The 27,131-nt window shown below is 38.9% G+C and overlaps 2 protein-coding genes across 16 annotated transcripts in view; both read right to left on the reverse strand.

The window, feature by feature from the left end:
• LOC110373018 (transient receptor potential cation channel subfamily A member 1) overlaps window positions 1-27,131 on the reverse strand; it is a 113,386-nt gene that overhangs the window by 22,568 nt on the left and 63,687 nt on the right. For 14 of the 15 annotated variants that reach the window (XM_049838812.2, XM_049838798.2, XM_064043168.1 and 11 more), the window contains 3 exons: window positions 18,906-19,062; window positions 1,188-1,278; window positions 41-110 (listed from right to left, as the gene is read on the reverse strand). In XM_049838812.2, coding sequence (XP_049694769.1) covers window positions 41-110; window positions 1,188-1,278; window positions 18,906-19,062 — 318 coding nt within the window. Of the gene's footprint in view, window positions 1-40; window positions 111-1,187; window positions 1,279-17,050; window positions 17,265-18,905; window positions 19,063-27,131 lie in introns of those variants that run through there. The other variant, XM_049838827.2, reaches the window with a different exon arrangement.
• Window positions 5,873-9,192, reverse strand: LOC135119033 (uncharacterized). Its single transcript, XM_064042382.1, has one exon. It carries the CDS (start codon window positions 8,840-8,842, stop codon window positions 6,527-6,529), a length of 2,316 nt encoding a protein of 771 aa, XP_063898452.1. The 5' UTR covers window positions 8,843-9,192; the 3' UTR covers window positions 5,873-6,526.

A 27,131-nucleotide genomic window follows, 5' to 3' on the forward strand; every position in this document is an offset into this window, starting at 1 on the left:
AAAATAACTCTAAAACTGTATCTAAGTTACTTGAACTTACCCTATTCAATTCAGTGGCCAGATGAAGAGCTCCTTGGCTTTTGTCGTTCAAGATGCTTGTATCTACTCGACTGAAATAAAACGAACGAAAAAATTCAATAAACGTCATTGATACAAATAACATAGAAATTATTTTCAATAAATCTTTTCATCGCTTGAACTACAGTTGTAAAAGCATTGAAAGTTCAAAAAATCCATTGTCGAAAGAAATCTCTAAAGTAATCGTTAGTCGTCTGCAAAACATGCACTCGAATACGAAGACAAATTGCAAAACCATGAATTTTGAAAATAAACCACACACGTTCCTATTTATTTCCTGTTATATTTCTAGAACAATCTAGTTACAGAAGGCAGCATCAGTTAATTTGCATGGCACGTGTAAAAATGTAAGTACACGAAGCTTTTCACGCAGAAATCCTGTAAGTGAATTATGAAGATGCATAACTGGACAACCGCTCGTTGACAACGACATTTAACTGGTTTGCACGTGTAACGTTACAATACACTACAATTTGCGAAACAGTTTATGTTTTTACCTACTTTGTAAATAAAAGTAGGCTCTCGAACGAAACATGAAAGTTTCTGTAAAATTTTGTAACAGTTTTGGTTTCACTTTGTAACCAATGTAACAATTTGGTAACAAAGTCATTTGTTATGATGAAGTCCAGTAAACTTTTGCAAATCAAAGTTTGAAACAGTTTCATAACTCTTGTTTATACAATCACAAACTTTTTCACAGATTATAAAGACACGTGCAATAAATTTGGCCCTTCGCTTCAATGCCTTTTTCAATTTCAAAATGTGGAAAACCTACCGCTTGATCACGTTAATTACGTAGTATTTCATCGTATGATGAAAAATTTAAACGATATGAAAAGTTTATTCAATATTAATAAATTGAAAATACCAACTTTAAACCCTTTACTCGCGCCAAGTTGCTAAAAGATGACAACTTTTGTCGACACCTAGAGACTCTTCAAACAATAGTAACTTAGATACTCGATGGAACTCATTAGAGAAATGATTAAGGAAAACCACAGAGTTATAAAATATCATCATCACTGTTTTATGACGAGCTTTCTTCCATATGCGAAAGCTCGAGCAGTGACTTTAATAGTTCAATATTCTTAACAAAACTTAGTACTTACTGTTGAAGCAAGAACTCAATGGCATCCAAAGCCACGTTCTCCACAGCCACGTGGAGTGGAGTGTTGCCGAAATTATCCTTAGCGTTCAAATCTGAAACAATAACCCTTTATTAGTTAAGAAAACTTAAGTTTCTGATAGGTAAATAGAATGATTTAATTCGTTTCACTGCTCGTTCCTCACTTCGACTAGAATAAAAAAGAACGAGGCCCGTTCTTTTCATTGAAAAAAAATATATATACAAACTTTCGAATTGAGAACAGTGGGTTGTCGGTAAGAAATCGGTTTCTAAAGTACATAGTAAGTTGTGAGAGAGAAATACTTATAATGTTAATGAGGATGCGTATAGCTCAACTAATACCTCTTTGAACCTCTTTTAGACTTAAAGGTTTATAGATACTTTTAAAAGAAATACTACAGGACCCTGAAAACTGCTAACTGCTTTGAATGAGTAATAAAAACCTTCAGTTCTTCTAGGTTTTATCATTTGCCTTGAAGGGATTGTTTTTCTATACTTGTTTCCATAAAATAAAAGTTAATATTACACGTTATTGGTTTACCTATAAGGAAAAATCAGAAAAACATTGATTTACTTATGACCGCAAAGGTACGTTATTTGGTTATTGAGCGTGCAAAAATCCTATGGCTTTTCCTTTGGGTATTTATGTTATTACAGAAAAAAATGCCAAAATAGGACACTGCAATAGGGTCCAGTTTCTAGTCAGGCAAACATCTCATTAGTCGGATACTAGCGACGGCAAAATGAAGCGATATCCAAGATTGAGACCAAAATCCCTAAGTCCGAAAAGATATTGAGTTACCCAAAATCTACCTACTGTCCTTTTTACACACGATCTCATCTTTGGTAGGTATATTTTCATTATGGGAGTGGGGTTTCCAATTAAACGCACCGGTTAATGATTTCGTTTGTATAATGAAGAAAGAACATAACCACACTACACCATTATCAGAAAAGTAAAAAAAAAGTTATAAGAATTATTACAAAAAAAGAGTTAATCACTAACGAAACACAGTTATCGGGAGGATTCGTGGTATACATAGACTTCGTGTATAAAACTAACTAGCCTCGGCTGTTGGCGGGGCTGCGCGGAACGAGCATACATATATACAGTCATGGACACATAATTAAAGACACCCCCCGACTCGAAGTGAAATAAATAGTTATGGTACTGACATGAGCTTAAGCACGGTAAAAACTGTAGTGTAATAATTATTAAAACAAACATTACATTGTGTTCTTTAAATTAAGGACAAAAATATTTTCTTTTTGTAATACTTTAGATATAAAGCTCTATGGGAAATGAACTACTACTACTTTTGTAGCTGATACTTGGCTGGTCAGCTAATTAAAGACAGTTAAAGCCCAGTCAAGAAAAAAAAACGAAATATACAAATAGTTGTCATACTTTTTTTTAGAAGTGAGTAAAATACTTATGAAAACTCGAATTAGGTAATAATTTAGGTTTTTTTCATTAAAAATTTTCATTTTAGTCCTATCAATAAGACTAGAACAAAAATTCTGGTAAGTAAAATGTTTTAGGCTTTTTAATATCATATTTTGACATACGGATTTATTCATACCACTTGATCTGTAGTAAGGACATGATAATAAATTTATTATTAAAGATTTCTTATCAATGGCACTAAAAAAGGCATGGTTTGAGAACAACTCAAAACCGACCCCAAGGAAAACTTGTCCGCAAACAGGCTTTAAGGCGGTGCTATAGGCAAATAGTGAACCATTTACATGATTCGGTACTGGTTTTTTTGGGAGTCATCTGATGCTAAAAGGACGACAATTGTGTCTGCAGAACTTTTAGACTACAACCGGGTCGGGAAAAGCTGTAAGGCATGGGTATCGGAAGATGTTACTTTTGGAAAAGCACCGCGTGTCCATACTGTAGTTGGCTATTTCTATCAAATGTGAAAGGTGCAGTTAACAAGTGTTCAAAAATGTATGTTTTTTCTCATTAAACAAAGGGATACGAATAATTCTAAAATAATGTATCGAAATTAGTCGCCTCCAAAACATGAGATGGAACCAAAATACACTAAGAAAGTTCTCAAACATAGGAGGCGAAAAAGTAATAGTGAGGGGCTTCTCTCCACTACTTGGTGTGGTGATCTTTTAGAAAGATATTATTAAAAATAGGCGAATTCAAGTACTATAATATTTTAGAAATAGCATTTTGTCATATGCTAAGCATAATTTACCGGTCCTTAGCGCTTTCCAAATTAGAAAAGTTCAGAAAAACACTGTAAGAGTAGTAAAAAGGACTCTTTGATCGAGCAACTTATGACGGTTTTGGTTTGGCCCATCGCAAATTTAATAGAAAAAAAACTGGTGATCGGCCAGAAAACACAATGGCGATAAGTCATACATGAAACATTGATCAATTTTACACAGATTTTTATGAAGCATGGAAGAAAATTCCCGTAGCGACTTAAAACAAAACTGATCGCTTGCACGCTTAGGGATGTCGTGCTGTCATTGAGGTAAAAGGAAATAAACCAAATATTAGTACTCATTAGTATGCTTAGTTACAGTGTAGGGAATGTTGTTATAGAAAAGTACCATCAATAATATTAATAATTTGCATTTCTTCCTCTGAGCAAATGGAGTGTCTTTAATTATATGGCCAGGCCACGTTATGGTTCATACCGCTCGAGATTCGGATAAAGCGAAAAAAAACTTGTCGCGAAAGATCACTGAAGATGGTCTTTAGTTTTAATAATTCACAATGCCCTCTTAAATATTTTAAAATAGAAAATAAAGTTCCAGTAGCAATCAGAAAAAAGAAATACAGATGAAATGCGGCAGCAATTTAAGATTCCAACAGTGTCTTTAATTATGTGTCCATGACTGTATGTGTGTATCACACGCCGGTTGGTGGCGGACTGCGCGGGGTGCGGGCCGGCCAACAGTCGTAGGCGCTTCGACGCCTAAGCGGCGCGAGCCGAAAGAAGCCGAAGCTATCCGAGCGCATCTATGTCCGCGCCGTCAAGGTAGCGCGGGGGGATGCGACCACGGGACGCTCGTACTGGACGAGTATGTTCGGAATGTAAATGGTTTGCTATACACTCCCCCTCCAGTTCTGGAGAACGCCCTCGCTCCTGAACTGGTATCCTAACCGTTGGACGTCCGCGTTTCCTTTTAGGGATGACGGGAAGAGGGAAGGAGTGATCGTTACCGTGGTAACGGGTAATGTCTTGCGAATGGTATCTGCCTATGACAACATCAGGTTGCTGCGTGCTGGCTACATTGAACGTTGTGGGACTAATTACTTCCACGATTTTATACGGTCCATCGCGACGTGGGTAAAACTTTGACGTACGGTCTTTCGATGCGCTGCTAAGTAGGTGCGACTTCAACATTACTAAGTCACCTACCTGGAAAGAATCCGACGGTCGGCGCGAAGCGTCAGCATACCGTTTCGCCCTGTCCTGTTGGACCTCCACGCGTTCTCTTACAGCTGAGAACGAGTTGAGGAACTGCCTCAGATAAGGTGTAATTTGCGGCACGAAGTTATGTTTTTCCTCAATGGCACGAAGGTCATGAACGACCTCTGTGGGGGATCGCATTTCTCTGCCAAAGGACAAATAAGCGGGTGATCTTCCTGTAGTGCGGCACTTAGCGCTGTTGAGGGCAAATCGAATCACCGGCAACTTCTTTGGCCAAGAAGTGTGGTCTCCCTCTACGAGATGAGCTAGCATGGCTTTGAGGTCACGATTCTTTCGCTCTGCAGGATTCGACTCTGGATGATAGAGAGGAATGAAGTTTTGTTTGATGTCCAATACTGTCATGCATTGGCGCATGACGGCTGAAACAAATTGGACACCGTTATCTGAAATAATCCTACGAGGTAGACCAAAGCGCATGAAGTATTCTTCAATAAGAATGTGGGCACAAGCTTCTGCTGTGGCTTCTTTAAGAGCATACAGCTCGGTCCATCGTGTAGCCGTATCTTCAACGAGTAAAATCCATCGCTCCCCCTGGTCTCCCTCCGGTAGCGGGCCGAATAAATCTATAGCCAACACCTCGTTACGTTGGTTCATAACGGGTGTCTGGAGTAAGCCTGGTGGTTTGGCGTTGGTGGCCTTATATCGTTGGCAGTGGATGCAGGCTTTGACATAATCAGTGATTATTCTCCGCATTCCTGTAAAATAATACAGCTGTGCTACTTTCTGGTACGTTGTGTCAATGCCTGGATGGCCGGCTGTTGGAGAGTCGTGCAACTCTTTTAAAATATTTGGAACGTGGCTTGCAGAGATGACTAGTTGCGGTGATTCACTCTCAGAGTCCGGATTATATCGGAACAGGACACCTTGATCCATGAGGTAACCCCTTTCTAGCCATCTTTGGGCCGCGACATCATCAGGTCCCTCAAGCTCCTTGACAATCTTTTCCACTTCAGGGTCTGAGAGTTGTTCCGAGCGAAGTTCACTAGGCGTCTTCGTAGGCAAGTCACAGATGACTGAGCAGATACCGCAGCTGTCACGAGAGTCGCTAGAACAGATCGGCCTGCTCAGCGTGTCTGCCACGACGTTCGCTTTCCCTGGTGTGTACTGGAATTGGATGTCAAAAGCTTGAAGCTTGAGCGCCCAACGGACCAACCTACCTGTTGGTGATTTAAGTGAAAGCAACCATCGCAGTGGTTGATGATCGCTGCCGATTACGACCGGTTGGCCGTCTAGGTAAGGCCGGAAACGCTCCACCGCCCACACTACAGCAAGCGCTTCACGCTCGGTGGTAGAGTAGTTGCGTTCTGCTGCGTTGAGGAGTCGGCTGGCGTATTCAATTGGCCTTTCCTGATTACCATCGCCCTGTAATAAAACCGCACCTAAGGCGTAGTTACTTGCGTCTGTACGCAGAATGAAGGGACGATTGAAGTCAGCTTGGATCAGTACAGGAGCTGTGGTTAGTAAACGCTTCAGCTCCTCAAAAGCTTGAGACTGCTCTGAGTCCCAAGACCATATTTGACTTTTCTAGTCAAGCGTGTAAGTGGTTCAGCTACCTTCGAGAAATTCGGTATGAACTTTCTGAACCACGAACATGTTTGTAGAAAGGTGCGCAGGTGTTTAAGGTTACCTGGTTCCTTCATCTCGAGAACAGCACTCACCTTCCTAGGGTCGGTGGAAACACCTTCTTGTGTAATAACGTGGCCGAGGTAATGAACGCTCCCCCTAGCGAAAGCGCACTTCTCCCTGTTTACATAGAGGTTGAATTCGGCCAGACGTTTAAAAACTGCCTCGAGGTCTTTTAAATGTTGAGTATAACCTTGAGAAATGACTAAAAGATCGTCTAAATATGCTAATAAGGTTACATCCTGTAAAGCTGAACAAGAGCGGACACGATCAATGAGACGCTGGAACGTCGCAGGTGCGTTTCGGAGACCGAACGGCATTCTTTGAAACGGTAAGTACCGAGAGGGCAGATAAAAGCAGACTTGTCCCTATCGGCTTCCCGAAGACCTACCTGCCAGTATGATGAACGAAGGTCTAACGTGCTCATGTAACAGTCTCGCTTCGTGCTCTGTAGTAGCTCGTCGATGCGTGGCATCGGGTATGTGTCGGGCTTGGTGATTGCGTTGAGACGCCTATAGTCCACGCAGAAGCGGATGCCACCGTTGGACTTCGGCACCATCAACGCCGGTGAACACCAAGCTGACTCGCACTCTTCTATAATGTCATCACGTAACATTTTGTCCAACTCGGCTTTCATCAGCTGTTTCTTCGACGGATTTAGTCGATACGGAGGGACAGCAATAGGTGGGTGATCCCCCGTCTCTATGCGGTGCTCAGCATATGGAGTCGGACCTCCCCCTGCTCTAAAAACGTGTGCGTGTCGGTTAAGAACATCAGCGAGCGCCTGTCGCTCAGCTGACGTAAGATGAGTGCCCTCGTCATCTCTTAGTATATCTGTAGAGGCGCATGACACTCTACGCGACGTAGGTTCATAGGACAGGGTGTATTTTATATTGTCATCGCTACTAAAATACCAGATATCTTTATCAAAATCAATAACTATTCCGGCAGCGGTAATAAAATCAATACCCAATAATGTTTCATTATTGGTAGAGTCGGGAAAAACTATAAACGGAATCGTTATCACTTTTGATTCTAAGTGTACTTCTAAGGTGGTAGTGAGTACGTCCATAGTACGAATAATACCATCCGCAAGCTTCACGTTCTGTGAGGAGGAGTTAAAAGAATGTCCCTGACCTAGAAGGAGAGTATATAGCGAATGACCCGCAATGCAACGTTTTGCGGCCGTATCAATTAACGCAGTACCGTTAAAATTCATAATTTTAATTTTAAAAATAGGCCGTAAACTACGTCCAGCAGAGGGTTCCGTAGTAGCATCGCTACATACAACATTTTGTAAATATTTACATGAAAAACAATCAGTACAATAAAATGAAAATAAATCAGTACAGTAAAATGTTTCACTATCCGCAGAGTTTATAGTGGATTGGATACGCTCACCTTGGTTCACCAACTTACGGCACTGGTCCCTAATATGACCGTATCGCTTACAATACGAACAGACGGGTCGTTGCCTGTTGGCCGAGGCGGGCCGCTGCGAGTCGCGAGTCGGCGGAGCGGGCGCCGGCGCGAGCGACGCGGCGGGCCGCGCGGCGACGGCGGCTGGAGCGGCGGCAGGCGCGCGAGCGATCGCGTCGCTCGAAGTCGGCGTGCGCGCGTGCACGACACTTGAGGTCGGCGCGCGCACGGTCGTGCTATGCGACGAAGCGGGCGGCGCGCGCGGAGCGTGATGACTATGATGTGCGGATGTGGATGGCGGTTGCACATTTTGTTGCACTCTGTTATCACTTATCGGCGTCGTGAGCTTTTGATCGTACGCGTCTTCGATATTCCGTGCTAGGCGGAGTAACTCAGTGAAACTTTTAATTTCCTCCCTCCGCAATCTTTTGCGTATACGGCTGTGGAGCAGGGCGTACGTCATGTCGATCTGTGCTGACTCTGATACGTCGCCCTTCGGCAACCTCGCTAATAGGGCGCGAACACGTGCAACGAAAATATCCGTATTTTCGTGTTGTTGTTGCGGAGTGGAAAATATTTCTAAATAAATACGTGGCGGTGGCCGTCGGTCCCCGTAGGCACTAATTAGATTTTCCTTTACTTGGCTCCAGGTGGACACGGAACTCTTAATGCCTTGCCACCATGTTGCGGCTTCGTCCTTGAATAGGTACGCAAGTCCGCGGACGATATTTGAGTCCGTCACTTGTGCGCACTCGCTGTATGCTTCGATGGCGTCAATAAATGCTTCGACCGATTCTTTTGGTCGGCCGGAGAAGGTGGCCTTGCAGCGGGTAAGGGTGCTTTGCCCTAACAATGCGACTGGAGTAGATGCGTTTGCGCGATTCATCGAGTCGAACAGCTCTTTAAACGCTTCCGTCTGCGAGCGTTGCAAAGATGCAATTATAGTCGCGACGTTATCGGCGGAAAACGTAGCGTTGTTGTTGTCGGTGCGCGGCGAAGACGCGCCGCCGCCATCTTGGTGATAGGCGGGCGCGGTCGGCGTCGGCGTCGTCGGTCTCGAGGGGTCGGGGAATACTTCGAGGGTATCATCCCTGCGAGTCAGACTAGCGGCTCTGCTCCTTGTTATCGGCATTGTAAAAACTACGTAGGTAACTAAATAGTTCGTCACTACAAGTGTCCACTTATTTATCGCACCACACTTATGTCCGCGTAGGAATAGTTTTATCACACGAAATAAACGTTGGGGCGCCACATATGGGAGTGGGGTTTCCAATTAAACGCACCGGTTAATGATTTCGTTTGTATAATGAAGAAAGAACATAACCACACTACACCATTATCAGAAAAGTACAAAAAAAGTTATAAGAATTATTACAAAAAAAGAGTTAATCACTAACGAAACACAGTTATCGGGAGGATTCGTGGTATACATAGACTTCGTGTATAAAACTAACTAGCCTCGGCTGTTGGCGGGGCTGCGTTTTTTTTGTGAATGGCATCTCGCAGTTCAGCCTAGGAGGCTGTTTACTGCTTAACCGGTCAAATCCCTGTGGATGCCTAGAGTTTAAGGCCTCCAGCCAGGGGCAAAAAAAAGCTTACAAACTAAGCGACTGCGCTAAGGGCACCCCCTGTGGGGTACGAGCCTCGGCTTAGGGCGTCGCTGACTACAGCAAAGGGACAGGCTGGATCATGTTTAGGGGGCGTTTTAACTTTAACGCTCAGCTACGCGGGCTGGCTAAGCAAGGGTCGGGGGGGGAGTTTGACTTTCTACGCGTACGCGTACCTCGGCGGCGAGGTTTCGGAAGTTTTCGGATGTGTCTATGTTTCCTGAGAGTGCTAGTGTCCCTACGGCTCTCTTGGAGCACTGTGATGGGGTCGTCAGGAAGGGTCAGGGTGTGTCTTGGCCGGCGGAGTTTGCTCATCCGCGAAGGTTCGTATTGGACGGCCGATACGATCAGTGGGTTGCGGTGCTTGACTGCACCGTCGAAGTGACGCTTGGTAAGGCGTTTGAGAAATTGCGCCACGGTAGGCACTTTAAGATCGACGTGTAACATTTCGTTACGAACGTAGAAGGGCGCACCGGTTATTCTACGGAAATACTTGTTCTGCAGGGTCTGCATTCTGTGGATGAAGCGGGGTTTTGCGTGGGCAAAGATGGCCCCCGCATACGTCATGATGGGACGGATCACACCTGTGTAAAGGCGCAGTTTGGCTTTAAGAGCTAACTTACTTGACGCATTGGTCAGGAAGTAGAGGCGGCTCATAGCGAAGGCGGCTCTGCCGCGGGCCGCTTTGATGTGTGGAGCGAACGTGAGATGTTTATCTAGGATTACTCCTAGATACTTGGCTTGCTCTTTCCAAGGAATGGGCTTGCCGTTCATGGTGACAGGGGGGGGAGTGCCTGGCTTGTGGCGTGGTCTACTGAACAGCACCGCCTGGCTTTTGTCCGGGTTCACTTCGATTCTCCACTTCCAGAACCAGTCAGCTAAGTTATTGACTGCCTCCTGGAGGGTTCGGGCGATGGTTTTAATGTCACGGCCTGTATAGTATATGGCCGTGTCATCAGCGAAGAGTGCGAGTTTCACTTTTTGGGACTTGGGAATATCGCTCGTGTACAGCGAGAAGGCGAGTGGGGAGATGACAGAGCCCTGAGGGACTCCCGTGATCGGGTGTGGGTCAGATAGTGACTTGCCGATGCGGTAACGAAAGGTGCGGTTCGACAGAAAGTCTCGCAGGATGAGTACGAGACGATCCGGCACTCCTAGTTGGTATAGCTTATATATTAAGCCATTGTGCCAGACCTTGTCGAAGGCTTTCGCTATGTCAAAGAAGAGCACCCCCGTTGGGAGTTTACGTTGGAACCCAACGCTTACGTCCTCAACGATACGGTGCACTTGGTGGACACACGAGTGTTGGTTTCTAAATCCAAACTGCTCGTTAGGAATAAGGCTCTTTCTCTCGACATAATCTTTGAGACGCTTATGAATAAGTCTCTCATAGATTTTGCCGAGAGAGGTGAGGAGGCTGATCGGTCTGTAGCTCGAAGGCTCCGATTTAGGTTTGCCTGGTTTAGGTATGCCGATGACTGTGGCTTCTTTCCAGGCTTGGGGAAAGATGTTATGTTCAAGGCGCCATTGAAGATAGCTACCAATAGAACAATCATTTGGGCGGGGAGGAGTTTGATGACTTTGTTCGTGATTCCGTCCCTGCCGGGAGCTTTCCTCGGCTGAAGGTTTTTGATGATGTCCTCTACCTCGTCTACAGTGACGGGGGGTAGGGGGTCATCTGGGTCATCAATGGGTGGGAGGGCTGCTCTACGTTCGACCTCTGCGTTCACCTTTTCGAGGTGGCGCTGGTCGAAGGGTTGTGAGCTGGGAGAGCATTGGGACTCTAGGCTGTTGGCTAGGCATTCCGCTTTCTCATCGTCTTCGAAGGCGATGCTTTTGTCGGGTCTGGTGATGGGAGGAATGTTATAGTCCTCGACGGAACGTAACTTCCTTTGGAGTTGCCAAAAGGCGAGGTGATTAGGCTCAAGTTCGCTCAACGTCTTGTCCCAGCGGCTCGAACGTAACTCCGCAATGCGTGTCTTTAATGTCCGCGCCGTCAAGGTAGCGCGGGGGGATGCGACCACGGGACGCTCGTACTGGACGAGTATGTTCGGAATGTAAATGGTTTGCTATATCATATTATTTTCTTTACAACATTAAAAGCTGTGCTGTGATTAAAAGTCTGACCATGGTCAAAAGTATTCTAAAATTTTAAATGTCCCAAGATGAACAAGGCAACCGATTGTCAATTGTTTTTGGAATAAAAACTATAAACGTTCTCATGATGAGATAACAGATGAGGGTAATATCGCTTCCACATCCCTATCAAAGACAATATTATAAGGGTCCGTGAACAAAAAGGAATTATCCTTGATCCAGTTTGTCTATGATTGATACGGTCCTAGTTTTCTACAACTTTGTGTTGGCAACCAGTGCATTCGTTATTGGAAAAGTTGTTGCTATAGACATTGAAAACCTTTTATTTACCTTGAAAAGCGGGGACATGTGCAAGATTATTGACGCTTGAATAATTTATATTTAGAACATTATGTCACAACTTCAGATCATCTCATATTTTTAATCATATATATGCACTAACAGTTCAAAAGCCAGCGAATGCCAGACATTCGTTTGTTTTCGTAAGGAAGGTCTGGCAGTCAATAAGTCTTCGTCTTTAAGACTAGGGTTCGAAATACCATTACTGCCAGAAACCAGTTGCAGGGAACTTGCTTCACTGTTGAAAGCATCATTCAATTCATTGATTGTAACCGGACAATGACGGTTACGTGCATATAATGAATACTACTTAGCCGCTCTCCAAGGTTAATGGTTGGTACAGGTGATATCTTATACGCAAGTTAATAGTATTAAGAGAAATAAGACACCATTTATGTTACTCCTCTAAATGCGAAAAGGACTGAGTTTTGCATCGGTCAGTTCGACTGATCATTAATTTTATTTATTAACTAGCTGTTGCCCGCAACTTCGTCTGCGTGGGCAAGTTTCATACAAACTTTCATCCCCTATTTTATCCCCTTGGGGGTAGAATTGATCAAAATCCTTTCTTAGCGGATGCCTACGTCATAACATCTACCTGCATGCCAAATTTCAGCCCGATCCGTCCAGTGGTTTCAGCTGTACGTTGATAGATCACTATGTCAGTCAGTCAGTCAGTCACCTTTGAGTTTTATATATTTAGATGCAATGTTACATCTGCTTGGCCCAACTAACTTGGGGTCGGTTACCAGTTAAGATGCAGCAGAGTACTAGAGATGCAACAGGCTTATCCGAGCACCCCATACCTCGGGCTTCAGACTACCCGTAACGATTGCGACATTCAAATGATAGCAAGGACCTACAGTCTATCTTGCTTTCCGAAACACGGAAGAGCTAGTCATGACGATGGTCCCCCATCCACGTTCCGACCATGCCAAGCGTTGCTTAACTTCATGATCGATTAATCCGCGTGGCTGTGACTTAGTCACAAAGCTCTTCATATAATTCCAAATAAATCCTAATACATGCCAGAAAAACTACTCTGATCCACGAGAAATAAGGTGAAGCGTAAAATTATACATCTTTCAAATCATTTTGTAGTAAAAATTAGTAGTATTTTAGGAAATATCAGTGAAAAAATTTTTGCCAGTACGTCTAATGGTGATATGGTACCAGCTATCTAAGAGAACGTCGCTGTTGATTTATATCGCAACAAACTTCAATATTTCTGCATTTTAAACTTAATTAACGTAAGTAACACATACACAATCTCGTTAGTTCATCTTTGCGTACATATAGTGAAAGTGAGGCGTAAGCTACTAATGATACATATCCAGGCCATGGTCGTCACTGTTTTCTGAAGGGTGAAATTGCATATTTTCTGTACTGAAACAGGATTCAGTTGACATTGAACAAAATGCAGTAAAAGCAACAATATATCGTTTTTTATTTTATTTTGTTTAATTCTTGATAGAAGTGTAGTTTAAATTACTTATACGTTGAGTAGCATTCATAAGTTTTTGATTATTCTTAAAAGCTTGTATGTATTTTGGAATATATCTTAATTGGATATACAAAACTTTTTGTAAAAGCCTCCAAAAGTAAACGCTGATTAAAAATGTTTCTTTTGACAAAACTAACAGCGTTAACAAAAACGAAAACGATAATAAATTAGTTTAATCCTACAACCAGAACCGGAAAATATTCCCTTTGTCGCATAAAAATAAAAGCGTGTTTCCTCGCGGAAACACGCTTTTATTTTTATGCATATTTTTATACATTAAATGAGAAAAGTATCATAGGCCATATTTCCTTACGATGTTTACCTTCGCCTGAGGCATCCACAATAAACTTAGGGATTATAACCCGTAAACCATCAAGTCAGTATGGAAGAGTAAGAAAAAGGCTTCCTTGAATCTCAACCAAAACTTGAGGAACGTATAACCTCTAAGTTCAGAACTAATCATCTTCATCTGCATAATCTAACATGTGGGTATTGGTTTCAAGACTAACTGAATTTCATCCAGTACGTTATGCCATTAAACGACCAATTAACTAACCTCCATATCCACAGTTTCAAACTCATTGTCCGGAAACAGCGGCCGATAGTTTGATCGTCGTGCGTATATCACAACGATCAGGTATCCGGCCATTATTAGACGAGTAAAAAGTTTTGATTAGATTCGCAATTGCCTTCAAAACATATTGTTAACTAACCATCGGGACAAACAGTTAAGTCTGCAGGGGGCATAGGCTACCTACTGAATTTTTCTTTTCTTTTCCCGCTTGGGTATGCTATGTAGATATAAACAAACGTTAAGATACGAGGTACAATATTATTAAACGTACAAGATCTTTGGCAAGACTGGAAGCTCACCCCAACATATTTCGGAAAAGGCTAGCCATATGATGATGATTATGATGATGTACAAAAACTTTGGGCTACTTAACTTGTATTTCAAATTGTTTACATGTATGGACTGTGACTAACGAAGCTGAATCGATCGACCCTATTACGAATACCTTAGCCAGAATTCCACAAATATAGAACGAGACATAATAAAGGATAATTAATGAATTATTTCTTTTATCTGTGGATGTTTCTTATGATGTGAGCTAGAATTAGTAATACGATACATTTGCCAATGTTAAAGCCAATGATTCTTACGAGGTAAGGCTATGTTTTTATAAACAAGAGTAATAATTAGCGGTTGATTATTGTGATATAAGTAAAAAAATATGTTGGTGGTTCTTATTTTGGTTTTGTTTTGTCTACGTATTGGCAAAATATGAAAACCGGCTAAGTGCGAGTCGCACTCGCGCATGAAGGATTCTGTACCATTATATATAAAACGGACAAAAAAATCACGTTTGTTGTATGGGAGCCCCCAGAAATATTTATTGAATTCTAGTTTTAATTTGATGTTATAGCGGCAACAAAAATACATCATCTGTGAAAATTTCAGCTCTCGAACTATCACGGTTCATGAGATACAGCCTGGTGACAGACAGACGGACGGACGGACAGAGGAGCGAAAACAATAGGATTCCGTTTTACCCTTTGGGTACGGAACCCTAAAAATTATCGTCTCTATGGTTGAGTGGTTGGCAGTAAGGTTGTCAAACGAGAGGTGTTTGATTCCTGGGTCAGATATTGACTGCTAGCCGATATAGTTATGTTATATGATTATTTTAAACTAGCCGTTTTCCCACGGCCTTACTCGCATTCCGTGGGAACTACTGCCCGTACCGGGATAAAATATAGCCTATATTACTCGCAGATAATGTAGCTTTTTAATGGGAAAATATTTTTTAACTAGGTCTAGTTTTTGAGTTTATTCATTACAAACAAACTTTTCCTCTTTGTAATATTAGTAAGTACCTATAGAAGTGTAGAGAAAAAGTACAGTGACTCTTATGTTTGCCAGCTGCATCTTATTTTATGATGTTAATTTAATTGTGATATAAAAGTTATCAAGTGAAACTATTTTTAACTGACTTCCAAAAACGGAGGAGGTTCTCGATTCATCGGGATCTTTTTTTATTTTTTATGTAGGTATGTTCACCTTTATTCGAAGACACCTGTAGCGATTTACAAATATTTTTTTTGTTTGATAGGGTGTATGCCTCTCAGATGGTTCCATATTCATCAGGTCAGGATCTGATGATGGAAACCATGAGAAATCGAGGGCAACTTTCGAAAGTTGTAGGCATGCGCAGGGTAAAAACTTGACACTAAGGCATGTCTGATAAGACCATGCAACAGTGAAGGTTTGGAGCTGACCTGATGATGGAGACCAGATAACTCGGTAACGGTACATATTAACTACCTCGTATTTGACTTTATATTATTCGTTTTAATGAGAACTTTCCACTAATGTGGGTAGTGACAACAATGCTTGTCACTGAAATGCTAAAAATAAAAAGCTTTGAAGTTAGGTGCATCGGCCTAGAAGACACCTATTGTGGATGGATATAGGATATAGTGGATGGTGATTTTGTTTATTTTGCCACCGACTTCTAGACAGATGCACCTAAGATTATTTTTTGGGAGTCGGTTTTTTTTTAAGTATTTTATTCCGAACTAAACTTAAATGCAGGTATTTGTTTTGTTTTTAAACTGAGGATGTATCTAGTAGTTTTTCATTCCTTCTCTCCTTAAAAAAGTGCTGTGTAGGTAAATTAACTTTTAAAAGATAATTTAAAGGATAAATGGTGATCCGTAACACGGGTGCAACCTTCTTCGGATATCATTCTCGTAAAAATGCTACAATATAATATCATAATGTACTTAACAGATTGTAATTCAAGAGAAAATAAAGCTTTTTATTATTATAGTTTGGAAAAAGTTGGGCAAACAATGATCCATTACATAGATAAGTTTATAAAATCACGTAGGTAAAATAGCCAAAAGTGTTCTTCTATTCAAATATGTATGTAGAGGAACATAATAATCTCCTCACATCTCCATTAGTCTAAGTAAGCAGTTAAGCAGTTAAGCATATTCTCCACTCAACTAAGTGCTCAAGCTCTGATAAAAGTTTAAAATAAATAATGAAATGTTAGGTTTCCATATAGGCCGAAAATAGTAAATACCTACCTATCCAGAATAAAGTCAGCAAAAATTATACACAAAGTTTATACTATAAACTATGAATAACTGATACTTGAGTGTGATATTAAAAATATATCCTGAAATAATCGATATTTTCAAAGTTTCCCACAAAACTTCTAATTAATGTATGGGACACAAAGTAAACTTTTATGATTCACGACGATACGAGGGCTGAGGTTTAGAAAATCAAAGTTTTTTTTTACCATTTAATTTTAAAGATAGTAAAATAATTGATTTTATTTTTATAGGTATAGTGAAAGACTTTGAAAATCTGTATAGTTAAAACAGCACACAGTTCATCCATCTGGAATCCAGTTACTCTTGCGAAAAGCACTCAATGTTTAATAAGCTCCATTAGATACGTTAATATGCATATCACTATCTGTATGTTACTTTTTAATTTTCACACGCCTACCAAAGCACAATAAATTAAAATTCATTGACAAAGAATAATTTTTACGGCTTTCAATAAAAACATAACCTAAAAATTCGAGCCGGATAACCACAAAGTTTCGAGCTTAAAGTTCAAAGTGGTAGGCTCTTCCCGGGTTTAGTTTCAAATGTTTACATAAAAATTAAGAAGGATACACTACAATAGTTAGTTAGAATTAAAAACAATTGAAAGACGAGAGAGAAAAGAAGTCCAAACAAAATAAAAACAAAACAAAAGATTCAAACTCACCAGCACCGCCGTGAACGAGAAATCCCAGGACGACCGTATTATTCTGCTTAGTAAAGCAATGTGAACCCGAACCACCACGAATGCCGAAGGACGCAAGCCTCAATGACATTTCAAGCACGGATTGCAGAACATTCGACATGGTGGAGTGCCAGTCAACATTACCAGGGGTGTGCAACAAGTTACCGCGGCCACGGAAGTTTGCAAAATGTTCAATCGCTTATTTTAACTGCCTAGGGTGCTGTGCGCCTGCGTTATGGCCGGGCGAAGGGGGTGATTTGTCCGAGACGCCATTGTGGGCTAATGTTCACGACTTGTTTTGGCGGGGGATAAGCAGATATTATGGTAGTCAGATTTATTGGTTTTGTGTGTGTTTGTAGCCTTTTGTCATCTACTATTATATTACTTTGCTTTTCAATTTATTTGATGATGATACTCTTTGGATGGATGACTTTAAAATTTTTGATGAGTTTTTTTTTATTTTCCAAATTTTCTGTATTTTCTTTGCTATCTTTTTTAGTGTGCAAAGGTGATTTAATTATTTTGAGTGTTTCGTACCTAATTACATTAATCGTATCATGTATACTTTGTGATATTGTATGGCGAATTGTAAAAAAAATAACCTAATTCATTCAGTGGCTTGGCCACAGGAGTAATTTTTCATTTTCATAATTTACAACATCATGTGTAAAGCAGAGATAAAGATAGGAGTATCGAATGTTTTGACCAGTTGACAGCTGTCAGTTTTTAAGGGAGAATTTTAGTTGTTTGTAATGACGGACTCATAAGTGGTGTTCTAATTCTCACATATTTTTATTCTATTTACTTTGTATGAAAAAAATACTTTTTTATTTTTGCGTCTTTTATTATTTTTCTTTGTGCTAATCGACATATATTAACCACCATACACTTTGTATATTGAAAAAAAAAAATGTATTTATAAATTGTTATTGTAATGTGTAATGCTTTCTCATACGGATCAATTTCATTACCGGGTGCAAGTTACCTACACTTATCTACAATGTAATTAGAAACTGTGTTATAACGTAAACTTATAAATATGTAACACACTCGTTACATGTACATTTCAGAGACGATACAATATTAGGACAGTGATCTTTCATTTATCTCCAAGTACACATTCACCTAAATAATATTATTTCCATACTATATCTGCAAACAATAACTTTTGTTATAGGTACGAGTTTACTTCGCGTTTGAATCCATTCTGGAATAAAAAAAAACTCAACTCCGGACATGCTCTATCTTCATTTTCCATCTTTATCCGTTCAGTCACCTACTTAAAAGCCTTTTGCAAACTGAGCGCTTCATATTGTGGCTTAATTTTGGAACATAGAAAAGCAAAGTCAAAGCATACAACAATACCAACACACACGTTGAAAATTACAAAAAAAAAAAACAGTGGCACAATTCTGCTAATTCTATTTAAGCGACATACGGTTCACATGCGACTGAGATCCAATCACGACTCAATTACGATTGATATTTTTTTTCTTTGAAATAAACGTTTTTATCCTTTTCTGTCATTTAATAATGAATCATTTTGTCTGGAAATGATTTACGATTGCAATTTGATTGTAGAGCAAACTACCATATACACGAGAAGAAGAAGAAGTTAGAATACGATTGGTCTTATACATTAGTAGCAGAATGCCCGATATGGTTAAAACAGCTATTGCGATTCGATTTCTATTTAATTTTGACATTATTAACTTAGCAGAATCGGGCCCCAGGACTAGCTGCAACTATGTTCAAATGATGACCAATCCTGCTGCTTTTACTTTACAATCTTTGAACATTTTACTATATGTAATCAAATCTGTGTGTGTCGACTTACCTCCACCGTAGTTATTGATGAAGTGCAGTATATTAGTGTTGTTCTTGGCAGCAGCCTGGTGCGCCGCGGTGCGACCCCTGCCGTCCCTCACTGCAAGTCGGGACGGCTCGCTGAGGTACAGCCGCATGAAGTCCTCAACATTTCCACTCTCAGCTGCCTACAGACAAAATTGCACTTTGAGACTAAGGAATAAGATACAGATCTGGTTGCGAGCGATCGTTTAGACTAGGATCGGGATACCACAAACTTCACTGTTATCAAGATTGCGTTCATTTATTATTCATTTAGCATTATTGTGATAGTAACCAATTAGTAATTTTAAAATTTTACTGACACCGCAAAGTATCCTTAAAAACTGACCAATGTATTCTCAGTTAGTCTATGTTTATTTAAAAAAGGAACATACACCGGTTATGACAATAAAAACTGTGGTGCTCTCTTGAAAACTTCAACACTCTGTAAGATTGAGTTTCATGATGGGTCGAAAAAAATCAACCAATATTACCGAAATATAAAAAAATAAAATTTAAATATACCTGTCTAGTACAAAAATACAATCTATACACAAGTTTGAAGGTTTTTCTATGAATCTACGAGTATTTGGGGCTCAGGTGTTACTTCATACTTGTTGATCAAGTCATAGAGTATTGTGCGCCTCGTTATCCTTAAGCAGTTGTGAACTAAATACGTGTCCTGAAAGCAAGTACCTCTTTTCAAATTCAATGATACTTTTTGCCATGTCATTCTGTATATTGGTACTATGTAACGTACGGTACAATAATAGTTCGTTCAGAATAGAGTGCTGAATTATTGTGTACTTTGTTAAATAGCTTTCAAAAATCATTGCATTAGAGTAGAATATTACGTGCGTAGGAGATAAATCGTTTAAACCACCGGAACAATGCAGATAATCAAGTAAAATCTATAATTATTTTGTTCAAAGTTAAAGGTTTTTATTTCATGGCTATAGAAACATTACAAGTTTTTAAGGAAAGTCAAGCTAGTCAAGCTACTGAGCAAGACCCTCCCCAATTCATAGGCATCCATGTCGTCTTGCCACATCGCGTGCTTTTAGCCACATCGATAATAATTCCTGTTTTGGATAGTATAACAATATTGGCATGCGTTCTTACTGAGGTATAGGTGTATTATAAAAAAGTCTAAAAACCCGTTTCTCGCCATGAATTGGGCCAAAGGGAGGAAAGTTTCCCAGAGTTTCTTTTTTCTAACTAGGTGGCGTTGAGATCGAGTTGAATCGCGATATGGTTTCGTTACACGGAGATAATGACGTGGTATCGTGACCATGTAATCATCACAATACATAGAAAACAATGTTCAATGATCATCATATTTTTGTAAACTGTTCTTTTTGAACAGTTATATAAATGCTACATCTACACTTCTCCACAGAAGTAAACCGTCATTTAAACGTAAACATTTCAATTAACATTCTTAATATTTTGTCTAGTCTTACTGTCTTAAACCGAATCAAAATATTATTATTTTGTCTACACTACCCAAGAAATCTTTGTTTACTTGTTTTAATTTACCACAGACAAAACAACCAATTAACAAAAATAAGTACAATGTCAATACTGGACATGTAAGACGATATACTGCAATTATAAGAATAAAAAAACAATGTATGTCTAGACCGCCGCAAGGTGTTAGAGCACTTTTACACTAGCGGTTACGGCCGCGCGTTCTCTAGCGCGCGCTCAGCCTAGCCTACACCTATACAATGTTACCGCTCGAACAAGTAGATGTCAATTGTTTTATAAGACACAAAATACTGAGCGATTATACCGCTAGTTTGAAAACTCTTATTTCATGAAAACCGGAGTCTGGTTATTAAAAATAGTTTCTGAAGGTAAACAAAGGTTGTTTATGTTTACACGAACCATAGACACTTTTGATATCATCTCAAGGGTAGTGTAAGATGACACGTTGCATTTATAAAAATATAAACAATGGAATTTATCTGGTTTTAGAAGTAAACAAAAGTTGTGATGTCTACACATTTTGTACTTTCATATAATTTCAAGGTTACGGGTATTATAAAAGTAATTTTAAATGTCAAGAGCCAAACACAAAGATTTGTCTATTAAGGCTGATAGCTTGAAAACCTTTGTAAACAAAGTTTTTTAGTGTGGTACGAACCGGCTAGAACGCAACCGGCTGCTGACGGATACTTTGTTATGCAGTTTTTAAATTTTTAATACACAAAGTATACACAAATTTTGCGTACTGCTCGCGTCAAAATGCCACTAAATTAATTTTAGGTATACTGGACTGAATTCAAGGAATTAAGGTATGACCAAACATAATTTTCAAATACGAAAAAGAAGTCGCGTAGAGCTAAACCTAATAAAAATAAATAATGCGATGTTTAAAAATATGACTCAAAAGATCTAAAGAGACTGAAGAGACACAAAAATTGCATTTTTACCAACATACATTATTGCCGCAAGTTTAAAAAAAACCGGCCAAGTGCGAGTCGGACTCGCGCACGAAGGTTTCCGTACTATTATTTAAACAGACCAAAAAATCACGTTTGCTGTAAGGGAGCCCCCCAAAATATTTATTTAATTCTAGTTTTCATTATTCATCGTATTTGTTGTTTATAGCGGCAACAAAATACATCGTCTGTGAAAATTTCAGCTCTCTAGCTATCACGGTTCATGCGATACAGCCTGGTGACCGACGGATGGACCGACGGACGGACAGCGGAGCGAAAACAATAGGGTCCCGTTTTACCTTTGGGTATGGAACCCCAAAAATAGAGTTTCACTAAAAAATTACCAATTATTTAAAATTGATGACCTCCTTCTCTAGACTTTTAAATGAAATAGCGATTATTTTACACCTAAACCTGGATGTTTTATTGTGCCCAATAACTGTTAGTTTATTTATGTAGTGAAAAGTAGTGCAGTGTGCAAGCCGACCTTACTCACGACCTACCTATTCATGTTCTTAGAATTAAGCTTAGGTTAATCAGTGCAGTATAATATACGCCTTAGATATAGCAACACATCTATAATTTCATCAACAATAACAACATTGCAAAAAGTAGGAATTATAGTTATTTTACCTATTTTTGTAGTTTAAAGACTCTCATTTTTTTTCTTACTGTCACCCGGGCTAAATAACACAGCAATATCTACGATTAGTCTAGATGCAAATTAAAAAGTAACTATCCGATTTCTAGCCTTTTGTTCAAGTTTTTGAACAAAACATTACCCCATGGCGACCTGGTAAATAATCAAAATAGCACGTGAAAATGTATCTTTCCATACCAGCTGTACGAAAATAACTAAGCAATTAAAATATGTATGACGTTGGCATGCAATTAGCTACATTGCACAGGCAAATCCTATTCCTTCTAAGCGACAGAATGTATTTATTTCCTTTTAATTAAAAACGGACTGGGAGCCACAATAAAAAACGAACACATTTAAAAGTGAAAAAAAACGTATATGCTAACTATTACTTATACTAATTATTAAATAACAAGCCATTTCATCCGAATCCATGGGAACTTTTTATCGTACCCGGATAAAAAATAGCTTATGTAAAGTAGTTTCCCAGGAGATAAATAATTATCCAAATTGGGCCTATTCATCTAAAAAAAAACTCACTTCACTTAGTGTTTTAAGTAATTATAACTGTAAAGACAAACACGAGTTGAAGCAAAAATAATTTCAGTATGGAGTACTTAGGTACTTCAAATAAGTCAATCCATTTCCCTCGAGTCTTGGCTATGAAACGACTTTAATTCTAGATTATCAACATAAAGGAGACAGCCAGATGGTTGGTTTTATAGTTACGATGTTTTTTGAATGCATTTGTCATTTCTTAAAATATTTCCCTTGATATGAAGTCGTTTTTTTAATATTCTTCTATCTACATATTAGCAATACTTTTTATTATAGTTATAAGAGTATCTATGAAGTGAAGACACTATGTTTAATTATACATAATCTATTGATAGGTATGCATTAGACTATGAACTATTTCTTCTTAAATTGATTTTCTGTAACTATGGTACATACCTATAATGAAGCGATTCCTGCTGTTTTGTAAATACTTACACACTGAGACTAGACTTTTTAATAAGAAGATATTTATTTATTTATTTCATATATGCAAATGATGTTATATATTTATATAATATATTTATATATAACATCATTTGCATAATATCAATTAAAATTTTATAGTATTAATGAACAGAGCTAGGTAATAAGGCCATAAATTCAAAATGCTTCAGAAAAATCTACATTTTTCGGTTGGTTGAATAAGTAGTACACAAACCAATCATCCTACTTACTACTTGTGTTCAACGACTTAGTTTTCAGAATTTTATAGTCATATCTTTTAATACACTTATTGAATAAATAGGATCATCATTTACTCTATGATTTTTGGGAAATCGATACATTCAGAAGAGATCATTTTTTTTACTGAAATAATTAGGAACTGATAACTGATTAGGAACTGAAAGTCTGAAAGTAGCGCCAGTTACAGAAAAGATGAGAAGTAGAAGATTGTCGTGGTATGGACATGTAATGAGGAGGGATGATACGCATGCAACAAAGTGTGTGCTAAGTATGAATGTAGATGGATGGAGAGGAAGAGGAAGACCTAAGAAAAGATGGATGGATTGCCTGAAAGATGATATGAATAGGAAGGGAGTGAGTGTCAGTATGACGAGTGACAGGGGAAAATGGAAGAAAATGACATATTGCGCCGACCCCAAGTAATATTTGGGAACAGGGCAGGAGAAAGAATTAGGAACTGATATTTTATATTTCAGAAGATATGGACATCTTTAAATCGTAGCTTTTACTGAAAAATAAGTTTTTCTTTACATAGAGACCGAATCCTTTTGTGAATTTCTGGATTTGTCAAATAATATTTTTCTTGGGATTTACAGGAGTAGAGGTAGTAACGAAAGGGTAAAACGGGGCCCTATTGTTTTCGGTCCTCTGTCCGTCCGTCCGTCTGTCACCAGGCTGTATCTCATGAACGGTGATAGTTATTTTTGTTGCCACTATAACAACAACCCTTCGTGCGCGAGTCCGACTCCCACTTAGCCGGTTTTTACTATTGCGCAAGTAAAACACTATGCTTGTGAGTAAAATGCACAATTCAGGCATCACCCGCGGCGATATTTTGCGGTAAATCTGTAGCGATTGAGTCATAAAAAGCTGTCAGTTTTTCTCAATATTGCGTCTCAACCAAAAAATGTATGTTATTCAAACATATTACGATAAAATTCTTGGGCAAATAAAGTGGATAGAAACAGAAGGAATCATAATTTTTAATATACAATAACAAAAATAGGCGGTCCATATATATCTATAGTCATAGACGGGTGAAATAGATTAATTAAATAAAATTATTTGCTTAATGAAAAGTGTCAAAACATACCAGAAGCCTTTTTATAATATTTTTTTTGAAAACAAAAAAGTACTTCGTACTCCCAGTAAAAAGTCCAGTTTATTAAAAAGTTAAAGGCAACACACAGAAGAGGCATGTCTAAAAACGTGGGGATCATTAACGATATTTTTATGGTAACCACGAATAGATCATAAATCCAATCATTTTAGAACTTAAAATAATTTTACTATAATAAAGTAGAAACCTTTTAGAAAGATTAGATGACCCTACGTACGATAAAATAGAATGCAACTTTATTGGCAGTGGGGGCTAGGAGCTTTGCTTACTTGTAGCGAAGAAAATATATACAAACCCTTTTTCTTCTAGATTGTTCGACTAGATTTCAAAGAGATGTATACCGTTTTGTTATCTCCATTTTAAATGAACTTTTTCGCATCCCATTCCTAGATTTCTGTGTTTATTTAAAGAAATGATGATAGCGTTGCAAGTCGAGAAGGACAAGTTAAGTTTTAAGAATATTTCGCGTTTTATAGTTACTACATTATTTACAAATCAAATCAAATAGTTTTAACGACAGATTAGAGCTATTTTCGGATTTATAATATTAGTGCGGATAGCAATGAAACTATTTAAATGATCCGATATACATAAATTATTCCCGAGTATTCTCAGCGGCGGATAATCTGCATATCTATTTATACCATAGTGGAAATCTGCATATACTTAAAATTCTTGGCAAGTTGCATTGTAACACTCTCTTAGGTACTACAAGCATACGATTATATAGTTTATTTACACGCTCAACAGGTGCAAGTAAAGGGAACTGCAAGCCACATTGAAAGTAATCTTATTAGAGAAAAAAGAAATAAAATGAACATGTTGAACTGAACGCCAACATAGTAATACTTAGATGTACACATGTTCATATACTGTATGTGTATTCTTACTAAAAATCTTGCTGCACCTATGTAATTTTAAATTATATTATTCCAGGACTTCGAAAACTTCCGAATCTAACGAAAAGTGTGTAGTTTTGATTAGCTTTATATCTTTCTAGTGCTAGGTCTTCTGCTTAGCCTTTGACTGACGGCTAATATACACAAACACACATAACATTAAGCACTGCGTTATGGTAAGCAGGTTTCTTAGCGGAGACCCGCACAGCTGTCCACTACCCGCGCAGTGGGGCGGTATATTCATGTAAAGGTTCCGGTTGATTTTCAATGAGCGAGCACACCAACCACGGTGTAGAACGAGTCACCTATGTAGCAAGTGAAAGTCAATGAAATTAGTAGTAAGATTACTTCAGAATACCGTTTATCTATAAATAATTTGAATTAAAAGAACCAGTGAGTACCTAAGTAGTAAAATTGTATAAAACTTATTTAGAAATCCAGTTGCAAATGCTGCATGCGTTTTAAGGTGTTAAAGATCGTATGTGAATAGTTTATTTTCTTACACGAGTGAAGCTTAAAGAAAGATAAGCACCGCTTACATAGCCACGAGTAACTTCCAGGTTATGAAACAGAATTTGTAAAATTTCTCGACACGTGTAGCGTTAAATATACTACATGAGACATAAGTTATTGAAGAAGTTACTTTAAGATTACCCGCACACTGCAGAAAAAAAATGGCCAAGTGCGAGTCGGACACGCGCACGAAGGGTTCCGTACCATTATTTAAAAAACGACAAAAAAATCACGTTTGTTGTATGGGAGCCCCCCAAATTACTTATTTAATTCTAGTTTTCAGCTAGTATTTGTTGTTGTAGCGACAATACAAATACATCATCTGTGAAAATTTCAGCTCTCTAACTATCACGGTTCATGAGATACATCCTGGTGACAGACGGACGGACGGATGGACGGACGGACGAACCGACGGACGGAGGCACGGATGAACCGACGGACGGACAGAGAAGTAAAAACAATAGGTTCCCGTTTTACCCTTTGGGTACGGAACCCTAAAAAGAGTCGGCCGATGACCCGATTGGCAAAACTTTTTTAAAGAAAATCTTGATTCTTATCAAAGTTTTCAGTAAGTCTGAGTCCGGGTAAATACCTGATCTTTGTAATGTCCTGCCTTACTGCCATTCATCTTCAAACAGTTTCATGAGCCCAAACATACACTGCTGTTGATTAAAGTCAAGTCATGTTCTCTACGTCGGTGTTCATTGACCCTTTTAGTATCGGTAGACTTTAGTTTCCAAACTCCTCGTCATGCCTCAGCGGCGCTAGTGAGCACTTTAAAAAGAGGGTGCAAGAACGAGTTGTTATTTTCATAACTAGGTGGTGTTGGGATCGAAATACATCGCGCTATCGAAAGCTTACGAGCGTTTTATGACCCCCGGAATTAAATATGTGTCTCTACGAAAAACGTGTAGGTACCTTTTAAATGGAATAGCACAATTTTTGAAGACTGTCACGCATTTAACGCGTGGCAGTTATATTTAAACCGGTTTTTATTAATTCGTGTTAAGTCCCCGTGACGTCTTTGTGAGTACTCTGAAAGTATTTGTAGGCTTATTTAGTGTATACTAAGTTTTTGATTGGACTGCAACGTTTTAGCGTAAATTATATAACTTTTTTCTGAAATGTCTTTGATATTATTTACCTTTAAACTGACTAACTTATTAAACCTATTCACATTTTTCTATTAGCTGGATCATTTTGTACGACTGTATTCATTCCCGTTTTCCTCTATCTTTATTAAAACTTAAATGCATCAGGTGTTTGAAGTAATATAATAGTATGCTCAATAACATAGACGTCACATAATACAAAGTGGTAAGTAAATAACCCATTGAAAAATAAATGACGAGGT

The sequence above is a fragment of the Helicoverpa armigera genome, chromosome 1 (genome assembly GCF_030705265.1).
Source record: "Helicoverpa armigera isolate CAAS_96S chromosome 1, ASM3070526v1, whole genome shotgun sequence".
Classification (NCBI taxonomy): Eukaryota; Metazoa; Arthropoda; class Insecta; order Lepidoptera; family Noctuidae; genus Helicoverpa; species Helicoverpa armigera.

What these genes read in the sequence shown, in the direction of transcription:
- LOC135119033 (XM_064042382.1), bottom strand. Translation starts at nt 8,842, where the DNA reads ATGCCGATAACAAGGAGCAGAGCCGCTAGTCTGACTCGCAGGGATGAT.